The sequence below is a fragment of the Plecotus auritus genome (assembly GCF_963455305.1).
Source record: "Plecotus auritus genome assembly, chromosome: 3".
Classification (NCBI taxonomy): domain Eukaryota; kingdom Metazoa; phylum Chordata; class Mammalia; order Chiroptera; family Vespertilionidae; genus Plecotus; species Plecotus auritus.
The window spans coordinates 28,994,266-29,021,196 of record NC_137772.1 but is presented as its reverse complement, the minus strand read 5'-3'; the positions used below and the strand labels follow the sequence as shown (position 1 = coordinate 29,021,196).

At 41.4% G+C, this 26,931-nt stretch overlaps 1 protein-coding gene across 6 annotated transcripts; it reads left to right on the top strand.

The window, feature by feature from the left end:
• The first annotated feature begins 2,300 nt into the window (after window positions 1-2,300).
• Window positions 2,301-25,444, top strand: INTS10 (integrator complex subunit 10). Of its 6 annotated transcripts, XM_080659428.1 has the most exons (19): window positions 2,341-2,563; window positions 3,071-3,138; window positions 4,492-4,595; window positions 5,400-5,539; window positions 7,572-7,653; window positions 8,121-8,261; window positions 8,694-8,865; window positions 9,929-10,098; window positions 10,964-11,097; window positions 11,700-11,853; window positions 12,948-13,030; window positions 13,719-13,871; window positions 14,738-14,846; window positions 17,120-17,199; window positions 18,384-18,546; window positions 19,422-19,515; window positions 21,782-21,880; window positions 22,721-22,789; window positions 25,041-25,341. In XM_080659428.1, exons 1-19 carry the CDS (start codon window positions 2,435-2,437, stop codon window positions 25,195-25,197), a joined length of 2,301 nt encoding a protein of 766 aa, XP_080515554.1. In that variant the 5' UTR covers window positions 2,341-2,434; the 3' UTR covers window positions 25,198-25,341. The 6 variants fall into 6 exon arrangements, 5 of the variants coding, with proteins under 5 accessions (XP_080515553.1, XP_080515554.1, XP_080515550.1 ...); XM_080659424.1 differs by lacking the exon at window positions 21,782-21,880 and having other exon boundaries at window positions 22,712-22,789; window positions 25,041-25,429; XM_080659426.1 differs by lacking the exon at window positions 21,782-21,880 and having other exon boundaries at window positions 2,344-2,563; window positions 4,509-4,595; window positions 22,712-22,789; window positions 25,041-25,429.
• The last annotated feature ends 1,487 nt before the right edge of the window (window positions 25,445-26,931 follow it).

Here is a 26,931-nt window from a genome sequence, read left to right as displayed (position 1 = left end):
GGGTGTGCAGGAGGCAGCCGATCAATGATTCTTGCCCATCATTGATGTTTCTACCTCTTTCTCCCTTTCCCTTCCACTCTGAAATCAATAAAAATATCTATACTAATAAAAGCCATGATGGCCACCACAAGATGGCCATGTGCACAGCAGAGGCAGTGAGGCCTGGGTGTCACAGAGGCCGGTCCCAGCGTCTCCGCTGCCTCATGCGGAGGAGGCGGGTCCTGGCAAGGGCGGGCAGTTGCGGGTGATCGGGCTGGCAGGGGAGCAGTTAGGCATCAACCAGGTCGGCAGGGGAGCGGTTAGGGGGCAATTAGGCTGGCAGGCAGAAGCGGTTAGGGGCAATCAGGCAGGCAGGCTGGTGAGCGGTTAGGAGCCAGCGGTCCCTGATTGTGAGAGGGATGTCCGACTGCCCGCAGAGATCAGGCCTAAACCAGCAGTCAGACATCCCCTGAGGGGTCCCAGATTGGAGAGGGTGCAGGCCGGGCTGAGGGACACCCTCTTTCCCTCCTCTACCCCCCGATGCACAAATTTCGTGCACCGGGCCACTAGTATTTTAATAAAATAGCCCTGACAGGGAATGGAACCGTGACCTCCTGGTTCATGCTCAACCACTGAGCTATGCCAGCCAGGCTAATAATGAAAAAATATTTAAGACAGCAATCTGTTTTTATGACCTACCCTTTAGCAGGTAAAAGTTACCCTGATCTGTTAAGTTCAGTTTTCTACCTTCTTTTCTATAAAGCCAAATAATTTTTATCACAGCTTTCCTCGCCTACAAAAGGATCGAAAAACTAGGTTGTTCCTGTGCATAATCAGAGGACATTAAATAGCACCTTTGGAACCATAATGCTTCCTCGCTACATCACAGAATGACTGAGGTAAATGTAGTAAATCCTACCAAAAGATACCATTGAGACTACTAATTAAACAAAATCAAATTTTAAAAAGTTTTGAGGAAAGGGGAAGATACTTAACATTACCATTTTTGGAATGGGATAATAAGCAAAATAACCTAATAAAAGAGCTCAGACATTAATGATTTGATAGCATTGACATTTTACATTGTGTTCCTTTGTGCCTGCCCTATTTGTCACTTATCTCTAAAACTAGCCCACAAACATAAATAAATAACCCACCACTAATTTTTGGGTTTTTAAGATTGTTTATTTATAAAGTATTATAATTAGTAAGTATATATTATACTTTATGCATAACCATAAATACTAATGGTATATATTTATATTTATTTAGAATATTTGTTATTTTCATGTTTACGTAAGTACATAGTAATTTCTTTAAAAAAAATACAAATCAGTTTTGAATCCTTAATTCCTTGGTTTTAAATGCAAGTTTTCAGTGGTAATAGAATTTGCTAAAAAAATTTTTCTACACAACTTGGATTGAAAAATCTAATGAACTAATCAGAACCCACATTTTGGTACATTCTTCCTATTGGGCAAATATTGCTTCCTAAGGCCTTAAGTGCGGCCTCCCTTCCAAGAGAACATAAATTATTTCGTTTTCCTTCCCTCCAATGCTAAACAAATCTGAAGTTTTTCTAAAAATGACACTGATTCTGGTTGAAGAAGATACTTAAAATAGCATATTTTTCTGTAGGTCATACGTCCATAACATTGTAAATCCCTTGCTGGGGCAGGGACAACCACCTTTGTAGCTCCCACAGACCAATTACTCCAACTGCTCAATAAATGTCTGTTGGAAAAACCAGCGAGTAAAGGCGTAGCAATAAAATACAGACGTACTTAGAAAAGATAAAAGGCACCAGACCAAACGCGAGGAGGCATCACATTCCCCTCTGCACGGAGCACCGTACCCCAGGTCTTACTCCTAAATCTACTCCCGGGCAGTGACCCAGAGGCCAGTCCCTCAACCCGGCCGGGACGACGGGGATCCTTCCCACTGGCTCCCGTACCATCCTCTGATTTTCCTCTCAAACTTCTTCCCAGCCTGGTCCCGGGAACCAAGAGTCGCGGGCTACCCAGCGACCGCCCGCCACCTGGGACTGCCCATCTCCGCGCGCCTGCTTCCGAAACCTGCCCGCGCGAAGGTGCCAGCACTGGGAAACGCAGCCTACCGACGGCAGGTTCCCGCGCATGCTCCCTGGTTTGACCAGGGTCTTGGTGAAACCCGCTAGAGTGAGAATCCACTTCTCCAGATTTTCGAGGTGACCTGGAAGACTCCTAAAAACACTAGCTCCGCGGAGGAGGAAGGGGCCTGGCGGTAACTGAGAGCCGACCGGAAGAGGCTGCCCACAAAACCCGGAAAACTCTTCCCGATCCACTGCCGGCAACCGTGCGACCGGACATGCGCAGTAACCTTCCCGGCGGCAGCGGCGGCGGCCACGGCGTTGGCAGTGTCTCCGGAGCAGGAAGGTTCGGCTACTTCAGGCCAGCAGCCCGACCCCTCCTGGGCCATGTCGGCCCAGGGCGACTGCGAGTTCCTGGTGCAGCGAGCCCGCGAGTTGGTGCAGCAGGACCTATGGGCGGCCAAGGCGTGGCTGATCACGGCCCGTAGCCTCTATCCTGCCGACTTTAACATCCAGGTGAGGTCGGGCCCTGCGCGCTCCACCTTTGGGGAGGTGTGAGCCGCTAGCGGCGCCCGGTTGCCCGGGATGGGCCGCCTCCTGGGCGCCCCCCTGCCCTCCGTTTTCCCCTTCTCTCTACCTCCTCCCCGCCCTGTTCTCCCACACCTTTCACAAGCCTTCTCCCCCGCGAGGCCAGCACCTGGAGACCCCGCGAACCCCCTGGAGGTCGGGTCTGGTAGGAGGTGTGGCGCGTGTTTACTGCCGTGTGGCCCCGACCGCACACCAACGCCACTAGAAAAGGCTTTCGATCGTTCATTTATCATGGTGGCAGCCATTTGTTCAGCGCCTTCTACTTTTAAGACATTATTCCACTAATCCCGGGAACCCAGCCCTGTGGTCCCGTGGCCCCGGGTGATGCTTGACTCTCGGGCACACCGTCCCCCAGGCCAACCGGCGATGCCGGCGGCGGGCTTCCAGCGGCCCGGCGGCGGTGGTGACCTGACGGGGGTCTGATCTGTGTTGCAGTACGAGATGTACACCATCGAGCGGAATGCGGAGCGGACCGCCACCGCGGGGAGGCTGCTGTACGACATGTGAGTGGGGACTTCAACGTTCACGGCGCTGGATCTCTCCTGCGGTTTTGTTTCCGCGAAGTGGGCATTGGAGGAAGAGCTTCATGTTCATCCACATCCCTACTTAGATATGACTCTGGTCCTTCCGTTCATTGCTGACATGCCTTCTGCAGAGAAGTCTTTTATGTTTCTTGTTCAAACTTTGCTGTCCAAGAATTTCTTTTATTTTGGAAATAATGCATGATGTTCTATATAAAAGTTAAAACAATACTGAAGCAGTACAGAATAAAAAGTGAAAGCCTCCCCTCCCCCTCCCGCCTCCTAAATTCAGCCAGAGTTTTGGGGGGGTGTGTGTGTGTATGGTACACATACACACGATGCATATAACACGTTTGGAGGGTGGGTTACAAAAGCGAGATCATACTAAATATTCTGCAGCTTGCTATCTTCACCCACTGTAAAGGATGCCTTTTCCTGTTAGTAGGTAGAGATCTACTTCATTTTTCTTCATGTCTGCATAGCATTTCATAACCACTTTTTTATTGGCAGTTTCCAAATTTGATGTACAGTGTCCATAGGCAATTTTGTACCCATATTTTGATGTTTTCTGTAGAATAGATTCTACATGGATTTTCCTAGTGAATGTTTGCACATTTTAAATTTTGATACACTGTCAAAGTCCTCTCCCAAAAAATACTATTCCAATTTTCATTTTCACTAATGGTGTATGCGTGTCCATTTCTCCATACCTTTGCCAACAATGGATATTGTCAGACTTTCTGTCAGATTTAAATTTTTGCCAATGCGATAGAAAATGGTATTTTGCTGTGTTTAAGTAGTTGTCTCCATTATATTTCTAATCTTTTCAAATGTTCTCTTTGACTACATGTGTTTTTTCTGTGATTTGCCTTTGCCCACTTTTTCTTTGGGAACCTTTTTTTTCTTGTTGATATTTAGAAGTACTTTATACTTTATGAAATATTATCTTTTCACTTGCAAAAATCTCTAAAAACTTTTGTGGGTACCCTCATTTTTTAAAATATGTTTTTATTGGTTTGTTGTTTTTTTAGAGAGGAAGGGAGAGAAACATCGCTTGGTTGCCTCCAGTGTGCACCCCTGCCAGGGACCGAACCCTCAACCTTTTTGGTGTATGGGAAGAAGCTCAGCCATCTAAGCCACACTGGCCAGGGCTGATACCCTCATTTTTTAAAATTAGTTATTTTTTTATATCTTTATTTTGGTTTGTTTTAGTACATCTACGTATTCACTTGGAATAATGAAAAATGTGTTTTTATTCAAATGTTAACGTTCTTTCTTTATTGGATATTATATAGAATCTGACATTTTAATTTAATGCATTCATTTTAAAACTAGGTTTGTGAATTTCCCAGATCAGCCGGTGGTATGGAGAGAAATCAGCATTATTACATCAGCATTAAGGAACGATTCACAGGATAAACAAACCCAATTTTTAAGAAGTAAGAATGGAGTAATTACTTAACAGTGTATAAATTACTGTTTCTGGAATACCAAGTTAAATGTAGTAATTTAGCCAAAAAATGACATCTGTAATATTGGTACCCATATGTATGTTTTATTCTTGGCAACGGAAGTCTGTACAAATGATGTCACTTGGTCCCTGTAGCATTTGCTTAGAATCCTGTAAGCTTCCTTAAAGGATGTGGATTTATCAGTTAGTTCAGGGAACTGAATATATTTTTAACAGGTTTTACAGCCATCGGAAAGTATCAGTACATTAGGCAGATCTCCACAAAACAGGAAAAAACTTTAATAATTAATGACCTTTCTTTAAACCTTTACTCTGGGTTGGTTGCTATAGCCCAGTGGTCGGCAAACTCATTAGTCAACAGAGCGGCAAACCGCGGCTCACGAGCCGCATGTGGCTCGCGAGCCGCGGTTTGCCGACCACTGCTATAGCCAATCAAATATTTCAAATTCTGGATAAAAAAGTAGACAGTTTAGGTCCTTTCAACTTAAACAAGTGCATGTTCTCTGTTTCAGCCAGCAACAAGCACTGTTGTGACCTTTCACATATATCATTCTTATCTTGTGGATCCCAAAAAGGTTTTTATGATCATTCAACAAACATCTTGTGCCCAGTGCTATCTGACCCAAAAGCCTTCTAGGTTGTAGGTGAAACCCAAGAACAGTGATTCTTCACATAGTATTTACTGTTCTGTATATAAAAATGCTGTACTTGCACTTTTGCTTCAGTGTTCTTTCTGAAAGGAACTTTTAAAAGCGTGATATGCTATGTACAGGTTTATTTGAAACTCTTCCTGGTCGGGTCCAGTGTGAAATGTTACTCAAGGTTACGGAACAATGCTTCAACACATTGGAACGATCAGAAATGCTGCTTCTACTTTTGAGACGCTTCCCTGAAACAGTGGTGCAGCATGGGGTAAGATTTGATCCTTTCCTTTTCCTTAAGAAAAAATAAAATTCATCAGTATGCTTAGGAGCTATAGTGGATATTGTAAAGCAGAAATTCTGAGGAACATTAGATAAGGTTGAACTTAAATCTTTATCAGTAAAGCTAGAAGGATGTCACTATTACCAAACTATTCATTTCCAGTAGAAGTTGTGTTATCAGTGTAAGAAAACAGTCACTGAGCTTAAGTAAAGTTTTTTAAAAATAGTCTTATTCCAATGTTTTCAAAAATGCGTTTGAATTTTAATGAGAGCCATAGTGTATATTCTTAACAGACATGTTTTTCACGTGCTTTTGCACTATGAACATTGTCTTCTCTCTATTCATTACCTTTTCTTATATCCGTAATAATTGAGTGCTTTTGGCAGGCATTGGGAAATACTAGGAATTTCCTTCTATTCTCCACAGACCCCTTGAGGTAGATAGTATCCACTTTACAGATGAGGAAACTGAATCCTAAATGTTAGTAACTTTCCGTAAGTGGGAGAGTCAGGATTCAAATCGTTAATCTTCCTACTGTTTCCTAGCTTTTGGTGGTCACCAGCAGTCTGTCATTCCTCGGTTTGCAGCTACATCATTCCAGTTTCTGCCTCCATTGTCATCTGGCCTGCTTCCTTGTGTGTCTGTGTCTTTACATGACCTTCTTATATTAGGTCATTGAGTTAGGTCCCACCCTAATCCAGTATGGCCTCATCTTACCTAACTGTATCTACAAAGAGCTCACATTATTGTAAGGTAACATCTGTGTAAGGTCACATTCTGAGGTTCTGGGTGGACATGAATTTCGGAGGGGACACTATTCAACCCAGTATAGTCCCTGATCATTACTCTGACTTTAAACTTTCTGTGCTGTGTAATCTCTCACATTGTCCCACCCCAACCTTGTGCATGCCCAAGTAGTCGCAAGGAAGATAATGCTGACATCTTGGTGAATTTGATGAGCCAACTTTCTACTATGCTAGGACATCAGTAATGGAAAGGTGGCTTAAAACTCCTACAGTCTGTCCAGCCTAGTGCAGGCTGTATGACTGGCTCCTCCAGACAACTCTTGAAAGTGATGTTTCATCTACATAACACATCTTGAGGTAAATAGTAAAGTTAGCTTCCACATTTCTTAGAAAATCTCTACATCTCTATTATCATTCTAACTCCAGTGCATTCTTTTAAGATTCTTACACATTTTGCTAGCGTTTTAATATTACCATTTCAGAGGACAATAACCCAGACAAAGTGATCTGGTGAATTAGGGATTCCCTTTTGAGCTGTGTTGCTGGTGTCTTTTTGTTTCCTAGTCTTTAATATGAGATATTTGTTTCTTGGGAATCTTGAATATATAAACTATGTGGTAAATTTAAAAATACCCTATTGCCCTAGCCCAGTGGTCGGCAAACCGCGGCTCGCGAGCCACATGCGGTTTGCTGCTCTGTTGACTAATGAGTTTGCCGACCACTGCCCTAGCCTATTTGGCTTAGTGGTTAGAGCGTTGGGTCTTGGACTGAAGGGTCTCAGGTTCAATTCCTGTCAAGGGTGCGTACCTCGGTTGCAGGCTCGGCCCCTGGCCACGGTCGGGGCACATGCAGGAGGCAACCAACCGATGTTTCTCACATTGATGTTTCTCTGGCTCTCCCCTTCCTTTCCACTCTCTACAAATCATTGGGGGGAAAAATATCCTTGAGTGAGAATTAAAAACAAAAAATACAGTTTTGCCCTGACTGGTTTGGCTCAGTGGATGGAGCATCGGCCTGCGGACTGAAGGGTCCCAGGTTCGATTCCGGTCAAGGGCATGTACCTTGGTTGTGGGCACATCCCCAGCGGGGGGTGTGCAGGAGGCAGCTGATAGATGTTTCTCTTTCATTGATGTTTCTAACTCTTTATCCCTCTCCCTTCCTCTCTGTGGAAAATCAATAAAATATATATTTTTTAAAAATACAGTTTCTTCATCGTGTAATTCTGACATGTTAAACTGTAACACATTTAAATGATTAAATGTATTTTGAAACAGGTTGGCCTTGGAGAGGCACTGCTAGAGGCCGAAACCATTGAAGAACAAGAATCTCCTGTTAACTGCTTTAGAAAATTATTTGGTAAGAAAAATTGTATTTTGTATTAATTCCTTATGCTACATAGAATATGTAGGGGTAAATATCATTTCAGGGATCAGGTCATTGGTAGAAAGCAAAGGAACTTTGCATATTTCGGCATTTAAATCCTTGTTTATTTTTTCAGTCCAGAAAGCATTTTAAGCAACTTCTAAGTTTTTGTAATGTAATATTTGATATCTCCCAAAGAATATGTGTGACTGTATATTTAAGTACACAGTGTAATAATAAACATACACCTTACCCACAATATACAATCTGCCTATGTTTTCTCGCTGACTTCACCCACTGGTATGCCTCTGCACTGCAATTTTCAAATAAATGTGCCAAAGGGTTTGTCCCCCGTACATTTTAGGTACTACATTAAGTGAACTCGAAAATAAATTTTGTTTTTGTCAGAACCCTACGATAGATAACTAAACCATTTTTTTCTTATTTTTCCTCATCAACAGTTTGTGATGTCCTTCCTTTAATAATTAACAACCATGATGTTCGGTTGCCTGCCAATTTATTATACAAGTACTTGAACAAAGCAGCTGAATTTTATATCAATTATGTCACCAGGTCTACTCAGATAGAGAATCAGCATCAAGGTAAGCGGGAATGTATTACAATCTTGTTTAGACAGACTTTAGTAAAATAGCAAAGTCCGAAATCCTTCATCATTCTGATTATTCCTTCTGGATACATACCACCAGTTTGATAATGTTTCTAAAAGATGGTTTCTAGAAAAGAAATACTGCAGTTAAGAGATGAGACTTTTCTGGACCCAATTTTACCCCTTAATTGCAACAGTTAACTTGTTCAACTCTGTTAATACACTGAGCTTTTATACATGTACCACAGTTCAAAAGTCACTTCCTACTATACCAATGGCCAGTGAAGGTCCTTGAGCAAGACACACACGAGATTCTGTGCTCTAGCTTTTTGAATAGGGAGTGAGACTTTTTTTTCTCTCTATCAAGTACCATATAAACAGTTAAGTAGTAATGTTAATTGCAGGCTATTTTTTTCTTACATCTCAGGTGCGCAAGAAACATCTGATTTAATGTCACCTAGCAAACGTAGCTCTCAGAAGTACATAATAGAAGGATTGACTGAAAAATCATCCCAGATTGTGGACCCTTGGGAGAGGTTGTTTAAGATTTTGAATGTTGTTGGAATGAGATGTGAATGGCAGATGGATAAAGGAAGACGGTAAAAAATTGTTCGTTTCTAGAATTACCTAACAAATCTTTGATAGCATAATCTCAGGATCCTAAGAAACAAAAACACTTTTTTTTTTTCCAAAGCAACTAATATATTAATACTAGAGGCCTGATGCACGAAATCTGTGCAAGGACTCGGCCCTCGCAGCCCTGGCTGCCCCAGCCAGCCCTCACAGCCCGGCTTTGTCCGGAAGGGTGACCAGAAGGTTAGCTCTTTATTAAATAGGATATTGGTACATCTCTCTTTGGGTAAATTCTGTAACACACAGTATTTATGCAAAAGAAGGTAGTTTTTCATTTTATTAAAAGATTCCCAACTGAAATAGGAACTTTTTTTTTTTTTAATATATTTTATTGATTTTTTACAGAGAGGAAGGGAGAGGGATAGAGAGTTAGAAACATCGATCAGCTGCCTCCTGCACACCTCCTACTGGGGATGTGCCTGCAACCAAGGTACATGCCCTTGACCGGAATCGAACCTGGGACCTTTCAGTCCGCAGGCCGATGCTCTATCCACTGAGCCAAACCGTTTAGGGCTGAAATAGGAACTCTTAAGATGATGTTGAGTTTGAAGTACTTGATGTTCGGAGGAAAGAGAAGCTACTTGGCATGTTTGTGTCATAAAATAATGGTCTAATCATTGCTCTAATTCAGGAGAATTTGCATCCATATGTGGACAGTAAAGACTAGTTTTACATGCCTAAAGCTACATTTGGTAAATGTAATGGCTCTATTGGGACATTTCTTTTTTTTTTTTTTTTTAATATATTTTATTGATACTTTACAGAGAGGAAGGGAGAGGGATAGAGAGCTAGAAACATCGATGAGAGAGAAACATCGATCAGCTGCCTCCTGCACACCTCCCACTGGGGATGTGCCCGCAACCAAGGTACATGCCCTTGACCGGAATCAAACCCGGGACCCTTCAGTCCGCAGGCCGACGCTCTACCCACTGAGCCAAACCGGTTTCGGCTCTACTGGGACATTTCTCTCGACCTTTTGCTGACAAGCCCAGAGTAATTAAGCAAATTTTATCATTCTTCATCTTTCAGAAGCTATGGTGATATTTTGCATAGAATGAAGGATCTCTGCAGATACATGAACAACTTTGATAATGAAGCTCATGCAAAATATAAAAACCAAGTGGTTTATTCCACTATGTTGGTCTTCTTTAAGAATGCATTCCAGTATGTCAATAGCATACAGCCATCTCTCTTCCAAGGTTGGTTTAAGAATTTTAGAGTGTCTCAAAATACTGGCCTCGGTGGGGATAGTGAAGATAAAAATGCTTACCTTAACATTGTTCTTAGATCCAGATAATTGTGGGGTGATACCAGCACTTTTTTAAGTTATTGTTTGTTTATGTAAGTACATCTTCATTTAAAGTTTCTATATCAAAAAATGTAGTGACAATATGAAACTAAATGCAGACATTGAATGCCTATATTTTGAAAAAGCAGCAGATGTAGCAAAGTATTGAAGTAGATTTCACAAAGACTTTGCAATAGGCAAAGACTTTTTAAATTATACACACACACACATACACACACTAGTATAGTGCTTGCTTCGGCAACACATAGACTAAAATTGGAATGGTAAGAGAAAAATATATATATATTCATATAAATTCTGGAAAATAAGAAAAATACGAGTGTGAAATCTTCCATAATTCTTCCAGTATAACACAGCTCTCAATTTTTGTGTATTGCCTTATAGTTTTTTCATATATTAGATTTGTTTGGAATTTGTAACCATCATGTACGTGTAATTTTGTAGCCTTACTTTTTTTGGTAATTTTATGATTCATGATTATGGTAAAAAAATTTGTAAAAACATAAGAACAAATACAAAAAAGGAATTTTTTTTGTAACCTGCTACTGATGGGAGAACCTCTGTTAACAATTGGTGTATTCCTGTACAGGCTTTTTCTATACATATATACTTGTTTGTTTTCCTACTTGGGGTCACACTGAACAATTTTTTAATTACCTATATTTTTACATAAAAGTTGAGTAAACTTTCACCTGATATTAAGTGTTCTTTTCCTTGCTACATTTTTAATTGTTGGTGTTTTACCCCACCCATAGGTCCTAATGCCCCAAGCCAAGTTCCACTGGTTCTCCTGGAGGATGTATCAAATGTGTATGGTGATATAGAAATTGATCGTAATAAACACATACATAAAAAGAGGAAACTGGCAGAAGGAAGAGAAAAACCCATGGTAATCCTTTTCAGTGATTATTAATAGATTATATGTTTATGATATTTTTTAGAAATTAATTTTTGTAAAATATGGCTTTGGAACTAAATTGATAAAGCTTAAGTCTTTAGTTATAACATGTAATTACTGTATAAATCAGTGGTTCTCAGCTAGAAGTAATTTTTACCCCTAAGGACACTTGACAATATCTAAGGACTTTGTTGTTGTTAATCCTCACCCAAGGATATTTTTCCATTGCTTTTTTTTAGAGAGAGTGGAAAGGAAAGAGAGAGACAGAAACATCGATGTGTCTGACAGATCGATTGGTTGCCTCCTCCATGCGCCCCAACCAAGGCCAGGGATCAAGCCTGCAACCAAGGCTTGTGCCCTTGACCAGAATCAAATCCGGGATTCTTCAGTCTGCAGGCTGACTCACTATCCACTGAGCCAAACTGGCCAGGGCAGAGGACATTTTTGATGGTCATATCATAGCTGGGTGGGGAAGGGTTGCTATTATTAGTATGTGGTGAGTAGAGGCAGGGATAACTGCCAGAAATTCTACAATACACAGGAAAACCCCCCACAACAAAGAATTATCCATGTTCTTCACATTCTCTAAGCAGAGTTCAGACGATGAGGACTGTTCAGCAAAAGGAAGGAATCGTCACATTGTCATCAATAAAGCAGAACTTGCTAACTCAATTGAAGTGTTAGAAAGCTTTAAGTTGGCCAGGGAGAGCTGGGAGTTGCTCTATTCCCTAGAATTCCTTGACAAGGGTAAGAATATGCTTGTCCTATTAGTGTTGTTTAATTTTTCTATATAAAATCATTGTGCTAAAAAAAAATTACTTGATATGTCAAGTCACTTATGGCTAAATTAAGTAAGATATTTAATCAGTTACTAATATTCAAATAATCATTCACCTCTTAGCTTCTGCTCTGAGTGTATATTATAGTCAGGGTTGGGGTGAAGTAGAGGGAGAGTTTTGTATCTTTTAAAATTTCTATTGCTGACCTTTTTTTTTTTTATGGGTTTGTTTGTTTTGTGCTTTTAATTATCCTGTCCTATTGCTCTGTATCTTCCTTAACCACATGTAACTAAGAATACAAAAGGTAATGCTGTTTTCCATTTGCATTAACTCCACTGCCTGAAAACCTCAAAATCCAAATGCTATAGAAAGCCTGTTTTCTTTGAAGTATAGACATAAAAATAGGGTGTTTCATCTGAATAATATTAAACTATTAAGTATATCAGCATTTCTTACAAATGACCAGCACTTTGCTAACCAACGTATTTTTGCCATCCTTTGGAGTCAAGGCTCATTACTTCCTTTTAGCCAGTGGACATTCATGCCCTGTCCTGCTTCTGTCATGTGCCTATACAGAGCCCTTGGTCACGTTTCTAAGTAAATATAGCATCATTCTGTTTCTCCTGTTGCATCTAGACTTGTGAGCATGTATGTGACTTTTCCTTTAGCTACAAATTGTCTTAAAAAGGAATAAAACTCTTAGTGTTGCATAGTATTTTAACAGGGTAAAAATAAAACAAGATCTTTTGAGGGGGAGGAGCAAAGTAATTGAAAAGATAAATAAGGTAATATGTGAAAAGCATTTGGAACAGTTCTTGGCACATCGCATGTGCTCAGTAAATGTTGGTGCCTAATACGAATGTGCTTGTGTATTACTAAGTATTCTGTTCTAACTTTACTGTCTAATTGAAGTTCTAGACCATTGTTTTAGAAATCAGACTCTACAATTAATGTCTATTTTTGGGTAATGTGTTTCTCTGACTGTTGTTCTCTCTTACTGGGTTATTTATTTCTGTTCTGTGTTACATATTTTTGGTAAATTTGCTTTGAATTCTCGCTCAGAATTTACAAGAATTTGTTTGGCATGGAAGACGGATACTTGGCTTTGGTTAAGAATCTTCCTCACTGATATGATCATCTATCAGGTAGAGTCATGTATATTTAAGCATCTGTGTCTGTACAGGATGACTGTTGCTAACCATCAGCATGCAAGATGTGTATGTCCCTCTGTGGACCATTAGTACTTGCTCTGAAGACGGGTGTTCTGTCTTCAGTGACGGAGGAATTGTGGTTCACTTTCATCTCACAGTAACTCCAAAACAGCAAGGCTGCATCTTCTGTATTGCTTTTGGTATGTCCAGTCTAGTCCTTTGTAAAATAAGATTTTTACTTTTCACTAAAAGATGGGTACTTCTCACTCCTCCTCCTCTCTACTCTGGTGAAGAGTTTCTGCCTTGCTCTGCTGTTGCTGAGCTCCTTATTCGTGGAATGGAGAGAGCAGACCATTCACTAATGGGCTGGAGAGCTTTCAGCCTCTTGTGGAAATGGACAGGCTGCTGCTTTCTCCCTTCATAAAAGTGGTCTTAGTAGTAAAATGTTGATGGAGGAATGGTATATTCAAAATGTACTTTATCAAAGGGCTTGTGTCATTTTATTTAGTCTTAAAAATTAAGACCAGAAAGGCCATTGCTAAGCCTCCTTATTCCTCCTTGGGTAATCAAGCAGAGGTACCTTATTTGTAGTTATTTGCTAGTTGCTTAGTTAACTCAGGAGGTTGGTTGGTTTGTTTTTAATGGCAGTATTTTTCCCCTTCTTGCTGTTTATCTTTCTAAGGGTCAATATAAAAAGGCAATAGCTAGCCTGCATCACTTAGCAGCTCTCCAGGGATCACTTCCTCAGCCACAGCTCACGGGACAGGGAACCTTGGAGCATCAGCGGGCGCTCATCCAGCTGGCCACTTGCCACTTTGCTCTAGGGGAGTACAGAGTGAGTACTGACACCTTGCTCGGGCCCTCAGGGGCACTCAGCTATCTGGTTTGCTCTTTCTCCTTGAGTGGCTTTTTAATTCTGTGCATGTTTACTTTGAAATTTGGTCTTTCTGCCTAGATTTATTACCCAATCTGCTGGGAAATCATGGTGATTTTGTTGTACTTAATCTTCCCTCTACTTTAGCTTCCCTGAAATTGGGCTTCGGTGTTTATTATTGTTCCATTTTGTTGGAAGATTATCTTTCTTCCTTTTTTTTTAACTTGCCTGAAATCCCTTCAGAGTGGAATCGGGCCTGATGTTCTGAACAAAAGGGGCCTTTACTAAGTGGGGAATGAGGACTTACATTAGCTTATCCGAACCTCAGGGTATCTCGGTGGTTGTGAGCCCCTCCTTCACAGTGTTCTTTATCTTGGATCTCTCACTACCTATCACAGTAGTTTGCACAGCTTCCATACTCAATAAATGTTTGAATTCAGTTCATACTGTATGTCCTATTTTGTTAATTTTTCTATCTGGTGAGTTAGTAAATGTTTTAAAGACAGGGACGTACTTCTTTTGGGTTGCCACTATGCTATTTAATAATTGGTAGTTTGATTAAGTAGTAAGTTTTGTTTTGTTGGTGTGTTTTTTTAACAACAGAGAACGAGTTATTGTTCCCTCAAAGGTCTAGTACATAGATTTCACCTTACTGTTACTTTCTCTGTATGTTGAGCAAACAGTGATGGCCACTTAAAGGATCTGGAGGCATTGCCACAGACGCTGTGTGCACGTGTTGCCCAGTTGTACGCAGATAGTCAGTGTGGTGTCGGTTTGCTTTCAGTTTCAGAAACTTCACATTAGCTCCTTCTCCTTGTCTTCCTCAGATGACGTGTGAAAAAGTCCTGGATTTGATGTGCTACATGGTGCTCCCCATTCAAGATGGAGGCAAATCACAGGAAGAACCTTCAAAAGTAAAGCCCAAATTTAGAAAAGGTACAGTGACGAGTTTTATTTTTATTTTCTAAAAATAGCTTTAGGACCCAAGGCTGGGAAATTTTTTATAATTCCTTATAAGATAGTACTGTGTGACCTGCAGAGCTTGACAGAGTGTATACAAAGTTAATCCCTTTTTCTTGGCTCTGGTTTCCTACGTAGCTGTAAGTCTGCCTTTCTTCCAGAGTTCTCTTCATTTCTTTAGTTTGTTATCTCTTCAATTCTGAACTCCTTTTCCTTCCTTTACCAATTCTAGGAAAACATGTAGATCGTACATATCCCTCTTGAGCTCTTTTGAGCTGCACTTCAAGTTGCATGTTGCTTAAAAACTACATAAATTGCCCTAACCGGTTTGGCTCAGTGGATAGAGCGTCGGCCTGCAGACAGAAGGGTCCCAGGTTCGATTCCGGTCAAGGGCATGTACCTTGGTTGCAGACGCATCCCCAGTGGGGGGTGTACAGGAGGCAGCTGATCGATGTTTCTCTCTCATCGATGTTTCTAACTCTCTATCCCTCTCCCTTCCTCTCTGTAAAAAAAAATCAATAAAATATATTTTTTAAAAAAACTACATAAATTTAGCTGTAATGTTTATATAAGAAAGATTCACTATCACTGATCTAAATTTCTACCTTAAAAGTCAGAAAAAGTTGAACACATTAATCCCAAAGAAAGTTGAAGGCAGGAAATAATAACAATATGAGCAGAAGTCAATGAAATAGAGAAAATTAATAAAGCTAACAGTTGGTTTTCTGAAAAGAACTAATAAAATTGATAAACCCTAACAAGGCTGATCCAGAAGAAAGTGAACACTGACTACCAGTATCAGGAATGAAAGGGGGACTGTCACTACAGAGCCTCCTGAAGTCAAGGACATTAAGAGAGTAAGTTATGAACAACATTATGCCAATAAATTCAGCAATTTAGATGAAATGGAAAAATTCATTGAAAAACACAACTTACCCAAGTGGACACAAAACGAATTAGAAAATCTGAATGTTCCTGTATCTATCAAAGAAATTGTTTGTTATCAAAAATCTCCCACAAAGAAAACTCCAGGTCCAGATGGCTTCACTAGTGAATTCTACTAAGCATTTAGGAAGAAATAATACCAATCCTACCTGCACTCTTTGAGTAATAGAGGAAGAGGGAATACTTTTCAATTCAGTTTTCAGACCAGCATAACTCTGATAGCAAAACCAAACAAGAGCCTCACAAGAAAACATTGAAGTCCAGTGCTCATCCTGAACCTAGATGCCAAAATCCTTAACTAAATAGTAGCAAGACAAATATAGCAAATATATAAGAAAGGTAATACAAGTGACCGAGTATACAGGGAATGCAAAAGTCATTTAACATTAAAAAATCAATAACTAATTCACCACATTAGCAGATGAAAAGAGGAAGATCATGATTGTCTTAATAGGTAGAATTTAATTATGTTTACATTTATTATTCCTGATTTTAAAAATCTTAGCAAACTGAAAATAGAAGGAAACTTCCTTGCATCATACTTAACTATGAAATATTGAATGCTCCCCAAGATCAGCAGCAATGGAAGGATGTCTGCTCTCACCACTTCATTCAAAATAGTCTCACCAATATAATAGGCAAGAAGAAGAGATAAAGGCATAAAGGTTGAAAAATACAGCCTTTATTTACAGCTACATATTTGGCTACATAGAAAAGCCTAAGAAATCTCCAAATAGAACACCATCAAAAAACATAGAATATATAGGGATAAATTTAATGAAAGAAATGTCAAAATCTTGTTCGTTGCCCTGGTCGATAATGGATCAGTTCTTTGGAGTGTCATCCTGTACACTGAAAGGTGATGGGTTTGATTTCGTTCAGGGCACATACCCAGGTTACAGGTTCAATTCCCCTTTCGGGGTGCATCCAAGAGGCAACCAGTTGGTGTTTCTCTGTGTCTGTCTGTCTCTCCTTCTTCCTCTCCCTCTCCCTTCCTTCTTTCCCCTCTCCAAGATCCATTTTTTAAAAAATCATGTTTGTAGATAGAAGACTCAGTATGGTTAAGGTACCAATTCTCCCCAATATATCTATAGATTCAGCAAGTTTAGGAAAGAAGATTGATAAATGAAATTCAGTGACCATTCAAAAACCAATTTCAACTCCACTAAACATAATTGTGGTTTAACTATTTATGAAATCATGTGACTGTTGTTCATCCTTTTTTTTTAGGAAAGCATCTTAAACATTTGGTTTTCAAAGCTGTTTTCTTTGATAATAACAATCATATTGTGGACTTTTGTTAGGTTCGGACCTGAAGCTTCTGCCTTGTACCAGCAAGGCTATCATGCCATACTGCCTGCATTTAATGCTAGCTTGTTTTAAGGTAAGCTTAAAGTTGTGGGGCAGTTCGTTTTGTGTGAAAGAAATTTAATTTGGAATATTGTTCGGATGATTCAGAATGACTTGACTTCAAAACTTTGAGAACAATGTTAGTTTAGTCCTTTGCAAATGCAGGTGGTGTAGTGAGGAAAGTGCGTGGGCTAGGAGTGAACAGACAATTATTAAATACAGACTGCACTGGGTGAAGATGAGTAGGAAGTGATCCCCATCCCTGAGAAGTTTGCAAATAATAGTGGGACAAATATGCAAATAACCTTGCTTGTAGCAGTGTTCAGTAAATATTTATGAATTACTATACAATTCAGAATATATTAGTTACAGAAGAAGGGATTGTAAATGTTGGGTTCATGGAGGGATAGTGAGTGTAATATCATAAAGATACAGTGGGTGGAAGCGTTTTAGGCATAAGGATGAACACCAGCAAAGGCCCCGCAGAGCTGGGGAAGGTTAAGGACTTGACAGAATGCCAGGCCCTCAGCTGCAGGCGCTGTGGAGCCTTAGAGTAGGCAGGTTTTATGAGCAAGAGGACGATAATACTGGGTCTCACTTTAGAGTAGTTATTCTAAACTTAACTCATCATCAGAATCACTTGGGGGGATAGAAACAATTGAAAGTGTGATTTTATGCATAGCTGCTCACTTAGATCAAAAAGTCCTTTGCCAGTTTCTCCAGTTCACACTGCTGTTTACTTCCTTTTTGCTCACTACCTTTCTCTCTCCCCGAGTCCATGTTTTCCATCCCTTCTCTCCTAGAGGGTTTCTTGCCCACCCTCCTCTCCCAACTGTCTCCTTAAAAGAAATCCCCCAATTCTTCTCTCTGTTATATAGACCACTCTGCTTTCTCTAGCTCTTATTCCCAAATTCAAAGCTTCAGGCCCACAGTGCGTGCCCAGGTTCCATCACGATACCATGTAAACCCTGCCAGCCCCATTCGCACAGTGCGGGGGTGGGGGGCTGAGGCTTCTCTGTCAGGATTCCCTCCTCGGTAGGCAGTTGTGTGCTGCTTGCAAGGCCGGTTTGTTTTCTACTGTGCTCCCTTCTTACACTAATGACCTTGATTGTGCATTTTCAAATAATAGCATTTTTCAAGGAAGTGATATTTGATGTATTTTAGATTGCCCCATGATTTCCTTTTCCTTCTATGTCTGCATAAACCCTTGTCTTGCAGCTTAGAGCTTTCACGGACAGCAGGGATGACATGGCTCTGGGGCATGTGATCGTATTGCTTCAGCAGGAGTGGCCGCGGGGAGAGAATCTTTTCTTGAAAGCTGTCAATAAGATTTGCCAACAAGGAAATTTCCAATATGAGAATTTTTTCAATTATGTTACAAGTATCCTTTTTCTTGTTTAAGCATAAGAAATTCTGATTTTTTTTTTTTTAATGAATGCATGTTCCAAAGGATTGGGGATCCAAAGTGGGACAATTGCCATTGGTCTTGTGAAAGTCATAAAAAATAAAAGGTTTCAAAGAGGTCATGTAAGGAATCAGGAACATCAACAACCCTGTTCCGTTGTCTATTTCCAGGGATTTCTGGGGAGGTGCCCAAGATGCCTAAAGTAATAGCCTACAGGTTCCTAACAGGCCCAGAGTTGCTGGTATGGCCATAGGGTATATAATAGCTCACTGGCCTTCATCTTTCAGAAGAGAGCCTCCTGGGCATCAGCCATCCCTTGGGATCAGTTGTTGGAGTTCTACTCACTGCTGCTGAGTGCTCACCAAATGTGCAGCCCAACAGTCACTTTCAGTGATAAGAAGTGTTGTATTCAGACTGCCTGTTAGGGAAAGACCACATTTGAATGGAAGGTTATGCATCAGTTTGGTGTTTCTACTTTATTGCTTATCTCAATACATTATTTTTGAGTTGCGAGAAATCTAATATCCTTGTCCAAGTGCCTAGAGCAATAGTTCTTACCTTTTTTGGGCGTACAATGCCTCTCATTTCTTATTTAGAAAACAAAAGATTTTGCTCTTATGATCATATAGAATTTTATATTGCCATCTCTGTGAAAATCATGTTTTACCTTTGTGAGGTAGTTTGGTTGATGTAAGAATCATTAGCTTTGGAATCAGAGGGACCTGGATTCCAGTACTGACTCTCCAGCTGTCATGGGGTGTAAGTTCCTCAATTGCTACAAGGCAATTTCCTCATCCGAGAGACCAGGGCACCTTGTTCTCACACGTGGTTAACCTGAATCTGACCTGCAGATATTGACATGCTGGAGGAATTTGCCTACCTAAGAACTCAGGAAGGTGGGAAAATCCATCTGGAATTACTGCCCAATCAAGGAATGCTGATCAAGTAAGCAGACTGTCTTTTGCTCTCCCCTGCTAAGTGCTCACCTATTGTGTGCTTATAGGAAATGTTTGTAAATTTCTATACCTTTTAAAAATTCAATAGAGAGGAATCCAAACCTAGTCTCTGTTTTTGAGAGATTTTATTCTGGTGCCTTTTGAAAGGCTTGGCGTTTCCTTAGTGACGTTTCTGACCAAACGTTATTTAAACTAGGATGTTTTTGTCACTTCTGAACTATTTCACCAAACAAAAGTCTCATTCGTGATATCTTTTCCTTTCTAAAATTTACAGACTAAGTCAGTAAATGTCTGATTAAACATAGAGTGCTTTTAATGAAAAACAGCCAGGCTTAATTGAAATACCAGATTAGGATAAGTCAGTGGTCGGCAAACTCATTAGTCAACAGAGTGGCAAACCGTGGCTCGCAAGCCGCATGTGGCTCGCGAGCCGCAGTTTGCCGACCACTGGGATAAGTCATCAGGAAAACTATAGACTTTAGTTATAAACTGTATTTGAATTTCACTGTTGAACTGAGACCCACTAAGCAATCCTCACTGCTTTATAGCACAAAGAAAAATAGCCCAGGCTAGAGCCTCCAAGAACACACCTGTCCCAAGAAATGATGGTGGGTGCTTGGTCTCAGGCATGCCCTCCCACACCTAGAGGAAGTTAGTGACCATTTATGATTTTTAAATAGCTCATAAATCTTGCTTCTCTCCTTCAATCCTCATCATAGTTTGGATGGTATATCCTCTGTGCTGTAAATGCCACACACAGTGTGATTTTCATACTTCCTCCTTTGTGTGCTGCATAGTCAGCATGTCTTAAGTCAGCGTTAGAGTCACTGCAGGAGACTGACCCAGAGGGAGAAGGCAATGCTGCTAAGGCTGAAAATGTCTTCCTTTCTCCCTCACTTGTGACCTGAGCGAGTATTCAGTTGTTGACGGAGAAATATCCACAGCTTGTTCTATCTCTGTAGTCTTAGAAATGTTAAGAGGAGGAGGTAAGAGAAGTTCATTCTGGATTTCTGTGACCGCAGTAATTTGTGCATAGCAGACACATGCTGTCAATAGTAGGGTCTTGTGGAATCCAGTCTAAAGAAAGGGAAGACTCAGTGGGGTTCTTGTCCTTCATCTTAAAAATGTTATTAATATTCTAAACATTTAAAACAAAAGAACAAATGCTCTTTTAAAAGAAAATGAGACATTTATACATTCGGTTGCTTCAGCAAGATGGACTGGGCATGCTCATCTTCCCATCTCCATTCACTTCCCAAAGACTGAATTCGAACTGGGAAAATAATTGCATGGGTCAAAACATTCTTAACAGTGTTTGAGAATGAAGATTCCTTTTGACATGGAGCCTTCATAATCCCTTTATGTTGTGATTTTGTGATTTCTTTTCTAGGTTTGAGGCTGGGTATACAAACATTGCTTTTTCGTTAATTCCCATTAACACCCATTGTACAAATTATTATAATATATAGGCAGCCTTAATAGAACCAACTCCATTTACTTAGGAGTAAACCCACAGAAGATTCTCACTTTGCTTCAGGGGTGGGGAACCTTTTTTCTGCCCAGGGCCATTTGGAAATTTATAACATCATTCGCAGGCCATACAAAATTATCAACTTAAAAATTAGCCTGCTGTATTTGGTCACTCAATTAACTCACCCCTAATGCCTTGACAGGGCCAGACCAAATGATTTCACAGACCTTATATGGGCCAGACATGCCCCACCCCTGGTTTAGATACTGCTTAACTGTGGAAGTGGGAAAGAATAGATTGCCAAAAAATCACCAGTTCAATCTCAAAAGTTTATTATACTGAATCTTTTTTAGCCAGTTTTTACTGAGCTAAACAGTGACGGGTACATGCAGACAGCCCCTGAGAGAAGGGGCTTGGACACCCACATAATATGGCAAAGGGTTGTTTAGGATAAGGCAGGGATACACAGCATGCATTTCTAGGCTTTTGGGAGGTAACTCCATGCTCCCTACCATCGTCAGCATAACCCTTAATTGCTAGACCACTAAACTTCGTAGGAATAAGGATTGTTATTTGGTGAGCTGACCTTGTAGGAATTTGCCCAGTCATCACTAAGTGAGTCTCAAAGTCCATTTGAAGCCTGCATTTCCAATTACTTATGCCTAACCTACAGCGGGAGAAGCAAGCGGCATAAGCCAGAGCATTCTTGCCAATTGAGGTACGGTGAAATCTTGAGTAAAACTCTATTCCTTTTCCCTTTGGGTTGCAAACAAATTCTCTGAAGCCATTGCAGACCTTGTGGGTGGCCCCTGCGCCTGAGTGGCAGAGATGTTGTGAGCAGTGTACAGCCCCTCCCCTTGGGTAAGGTTGTGAGTCCGTCCTAGTTGTGGCATCTCGGATGCAAGCAGGTACAGTACGAACACTGGGCACCGGGGGCCTGCCCCACAGGAGGGATACGCTCTTTATTTGTTACATAGTCATTTTGTTCTTATGTATGTTAAAGTAGAGAAAAATTTCTGTGCTGATATTTGCAGTGTCTTAGTTGTATTAGACCGGATGAAATAGGAAACAGTGTCCTATGTATGCTTTGAATAGGATGGATAATAATCTATGAGGTGATCACCCAGCTAATGTACTAAATCTTTGTTGTTACAGAATTCTGCAAAGCCATGGGTCCCAGGCTCTTTCCCTTCCCACCCCCCATTTTTCCTTTTCTCGGTACTTTTTTGAAATTCAAACTAACCTTTCTTTATCAAAAACATTGCCAGCCCCTCTAGTCCTCTTGGAAGGGCCTCTTCAATTTGGGGCTTCAATCCCGTCAAGGATGGTTACAAAAAGTCACCAGGTTTATTTCTAGGACTGGCGTGAGCATGAGAAGAGTGGAGAGTGAAGGAGGCTGGATTTGAAAACACGGCTTCTCAAATGTTCAGCCCTCTCCCCACTGCCATTCAATTGCATCTCATCGTCCTCTTCCTCAGTGGTTGCTTTTTATGCCAAATCTCAAGTGGGCTGAGCGCGGGGACCAGGAACCAAGATGCCTCGGGACGCGCCCCAGCAGCGGGTGCAGTGAGAGCTGCGGTCAGGGGCCTTGGCGGTTAAAGGGTTTCTGTATAGTCTGCTTCCCGTCCTGTGCATTTTCTCTGGAGTGTTGTTTTTGCAGTGCAGGGTGAGTCGGTGTGGGTGTTTGAATGCTGCCGTTTGCTGTTTTTTAAAGGCCTACTAGCCCTCCCATGGGGTTACTGCAGCAGGAATTCTTACCTGTGCTTCAGCCCAGCATACAGACTGCTGACAGGTACCAAGTGGAAAAACACCTGCTCATATAGTGTGCTGTTTTGTCAACATGTTTTACTGCCCATGGTCTTCAGCTCTTTGTTCCTCAGTGCTCTTTTCCATGCTTTCTTTATTTTTTAATTTGTTCTGCATTCCTTGGCAAACCATCTGGTTGTAATATTGTAACATTTCTTATTTTTTTGCCATAAGTTGCCAGTGTTTTTGTGTTCGGTTTAAAAATCATTATGGAACTGGTAAAACATGAAAGTTATATAAAACTGTGTCAGATTGAGTGCTACATTAGGCACTGAACTCTTTTGAGAAAATGTAAGGCATTCCGTTATAAACATTGGAGGATCTAAAGTTATTTTAAGTAAATGTTTACTCTTAAGTTTTTATACGAGTGACCAGTGTTAAGATTTCGGTCTCAACAGGCATTAGCGCAGTATTTGCCTGTCGCCGACACTGGTTTTTCAGACCTTGTCTTTCTGAATTGAAAATATTGGGTAGGCTAGAATGTCACGGTTATTAGCTGATTTATCCTGTTCTTAAACCACAAAGCTAATTCTCTCCATCTAAATTTACCAGAGGGACACATGACTGAGTTTTGCTGCTCTGTATATATGTGAAACAGTACCTTTGAACCATGATCAGCAGGATACAGTTCATTATATTTTTACTAGTATTAAGAAGAGAGTTTGCTTTGCACCACCAATGCCCTTGATTGTTTGCAAATACCAGTAACTTTTGGTTGGTCAAGAGAGTCCGCTCCAATTTGGGGTTGTAGGCTGGCTCCCAGAAATGCAGCATCTCAGGACATCCTAAGGTCTGTGTCTGTTCCCAGTGGGACTTGTGGCCTCGGCCTCACTGACACTGTGTCCTAATTGCCAAGTGAGCCAGCCAGACGAGACTAGGAAAGTCCACAAGAACTGCGTGCTCTCCGTGGCACCGCTGTTTTACCGCGTAGTCCCAGTATTGCAGTGTGCCCAGTAATGTCACTAGTGGCCTGACAAGGCTGGGTGTCTCCCTACGTTGCATTGCAACTCTATGACTTTGTTGTACTTGTTTTACATGCTAGTACAAGTTTAAAAAACAAACATTTTAGAGTGGTTTCAATAGTGTTATTTTGACCAACACATAAATATCTAATTTATTATATATGCTGCTGAAGCGAGCACATAAAAATCTAATTTTAATCCCTGTTACTGTGTCTGAGAGAAGTGAGGCAGTAGGGGGTGGGGAATGGAGGTGGCTTCTATTTGTCTACCCACCAAATTACTGCACTGGTGTTAAAACTCGTTTCTTTTTCATTGAATCCATTGAGTTTTGCTAGACTTTGCTTTTCCTTCTTCACGTTGGTGTCTTTTCTGGGATTTCCTGTGTGGTTTCCCTCTCTAAAGCAGCGGTCGCCAACCTTTCGGACCTTACGGACCACGAATGGTCCGCAGACCACTGCTTGGTGACTGCTGCTCCAAAGGTTTCCTTAAACCAATGGTCGCCAACCTTTCAGACCTCGCAGACCACGGGTTGGCGACCGCTGCTCTGAAGCACACCCTGGAGAACGTAGTTGGAGATCTTTACTTGTGCTCCCACGGGCCCTTCCACCAAGCTGCAGGTCTGTGCACATGGACTGGATCCGGGCTTCAGGTGGCTTTTGCTGGCCTTTGACTATTGCTCAGTGACTGTGCTGCTCCCTCCCCGCCTGTGCCAGACTCTCTCTCATCTTGGGAGCCAGCAGACCTGACCTGCTGGGCTCAGCACTTAGCGGAGCCGTCCTGTTCTGGCAGCAGGGGACAGAGACGTGCTTGTGACCGGTGGCTGTGCACAGTCCCTGAGCCCTTCACGGAGCCCCCACCCACGGGGCCAGGTGCCTAAGCTGTTTGGTGGCACTCATTTTGGTTTCCCTCCTCCCTGCTGCTGCCTCTGCAGTGTGGACTGGACCCAGTCAGCCCACAGTAACTGAATTGTGCACAAGTCAGCATAGGGATGCATAATGTCCAAGCTACAGGAGTTCAAAAGCGAAGCAGGTGGCATTTTACCGAACATTTAGATCTTTAAAATCTTCTTTTCTTGAATGCGAAAGGTGTCTCTCTAGTTTAAGTCTTTGAGAAGGAATGGGCAAAGGGGGCGGTTTGGTTAGGGCTTTTCTTTCTTTTTAAAATGTCTTACTTATTCTTAGATCTGAGGTAGGCTTTACTCCTACCCCAGAGGCCCTGCCCTGTAGAACCAGCGCTAACCACAGTGTCCCTCTGTTTCCCTGTTGCTGCCCTCAGGCACCACACGGTCACTCGGGGCATCACTAAGGGCGTGAAGGAGGACTTCCGCCTGGCCATGGAGCGCCAGGTGTCCCGCTGTGGAGAGAACTTGATGGTGGTGCTGCACAGGTTCTGCATCAATGAGAAGATCTTGCTTCTGCAGACTCTGGCCTGACGGGAGCCCTTTCCGCCAGAGACGACGCAGAAATTTGGGGGAGACGTGAAGCCTTGATAAATGTCGCTTTACACCTCTTAAAACGAAGAAATCCATCTAGGTTCTAACTCCTTGGTTACTTAAAAATAGTTCCCGAAAGCCTGAGAAGCTACTTCTATTTTCTAAAAGTCATTTTTTTTGTAATTTTTGTAAAACAAAAGAATCTGTTTTGTAAATAAAAAAAATCATCCCAAATTTGGAGGTTTTAGAAATTTATTGTGGTATACTTTACTTTAAAACATTATTCCTTCACCCAGCCACAGTGGCTTAGTGGTTGAGTGCCGACCTATGAACCAGGAATTCATAGTTCGATTCATGGTCAGGGCACATGCCCGGATTGCAGGCTCTGTCCCCGAGGCGAGGGCGTGCAGGAGGCGGCCGACCAATGATACTCTCTCATCCTCTCTGAAAAAACAAACATACATTATTCCTTCCATGATCTCAAGATTTTATATTCTACATTTAGGCCGTGGTTAAAAATTTATACCAACACATCTAGACTTTTTCATTCTGGAAATTTTATTAATACCAAAAACCTGTATGCCAAAATGAACTTGTGAATTTCTGCTGAAGGAGCCATGGGATTGGGGGCAGGGGTAAAGTTGGGGGTGGAGTGTCTGCCAAACTGCCCAGGAAAGGGAATGGTGGAGGGGGGCGCCTCCTCCCCCCTCAGGCCACAGGCTGGCCGGGCCTGCCCTGCCCAGGCCCGCTGGTGCCTGCCCAGGCACTTGGCCAACTGGCTTCCAACCCTGGCTCTGCAGCCCTGCACTTGCCATCTACCAGGGACAAGTTCATTTCTCTGCCTCAAGCTTGTTGGAGAAACTCGGATAGTGACACTTCCCTCACAGGTGGTTGTAAACACTAAGTGTGACTTCATGTGAAATGCTTAGAAGAGGGCCTTACACATTGTAATTGTTCAGCCAGTGTTAGCTTATCAGATTCACTTTTTTCTTTTGATTTTCCAGAAATATATCAGTAAACAGCAAGCAAACATTTGTTTCTAGAGGCTCTTTAAGAATGAAATAGCTTAAATTATTCAGTTACTTTGCATAAAAAATTTTAGAAATCTTTTCTAAATGAGGCCCTTTTTATAGCTACATTAAAATCAATAAAATGGGTTTTTTAATCTCAGAAATTGTTTCCTCTAGCTCATTTTGAAGTGTTTGTCAACTTAATATGAGTTGATAAATATATAAACCATCCTGTTGATTTTATCATGGAGTGTGTCCCCCAATAGCTTTCAAATTAAACACTCTTACCGCCCTAGCTGGTGTGGCTCAGTGGATAGAGTGTTGGCCTGTGAACTGAAGGGTCCCAAGTTCGATTCTGGTCAACGGCACATGCCTGGGTTGCAGGCTCGATCCCCAGCAGGGGATGTGCAGGAGGCAGCCAGCCAATCAATGACTCTTTCTCATCATTGATGTTTCTCTCTCTCTCTCCCTCTCCCTTCCTCTCTGAAATCAATAAAAATATTTTTAAAAATAAATTAATTTTTTAAAAAACACTCTTTTACCTTTTGGTTTTATAGCACCTTCCTCATATTGGTGTTTGGAGGCAGCATGCAGCAAAACAAGGCATTCCAAATACCCAGATGATTCGGCACCAGATAACAGTCATATTCATTTATTTAGTGGTGCCACTCCTGTGTGCCAGACTGCAGGAGAGGTGGAATGTGTGGCCACAGATAGGATAAGG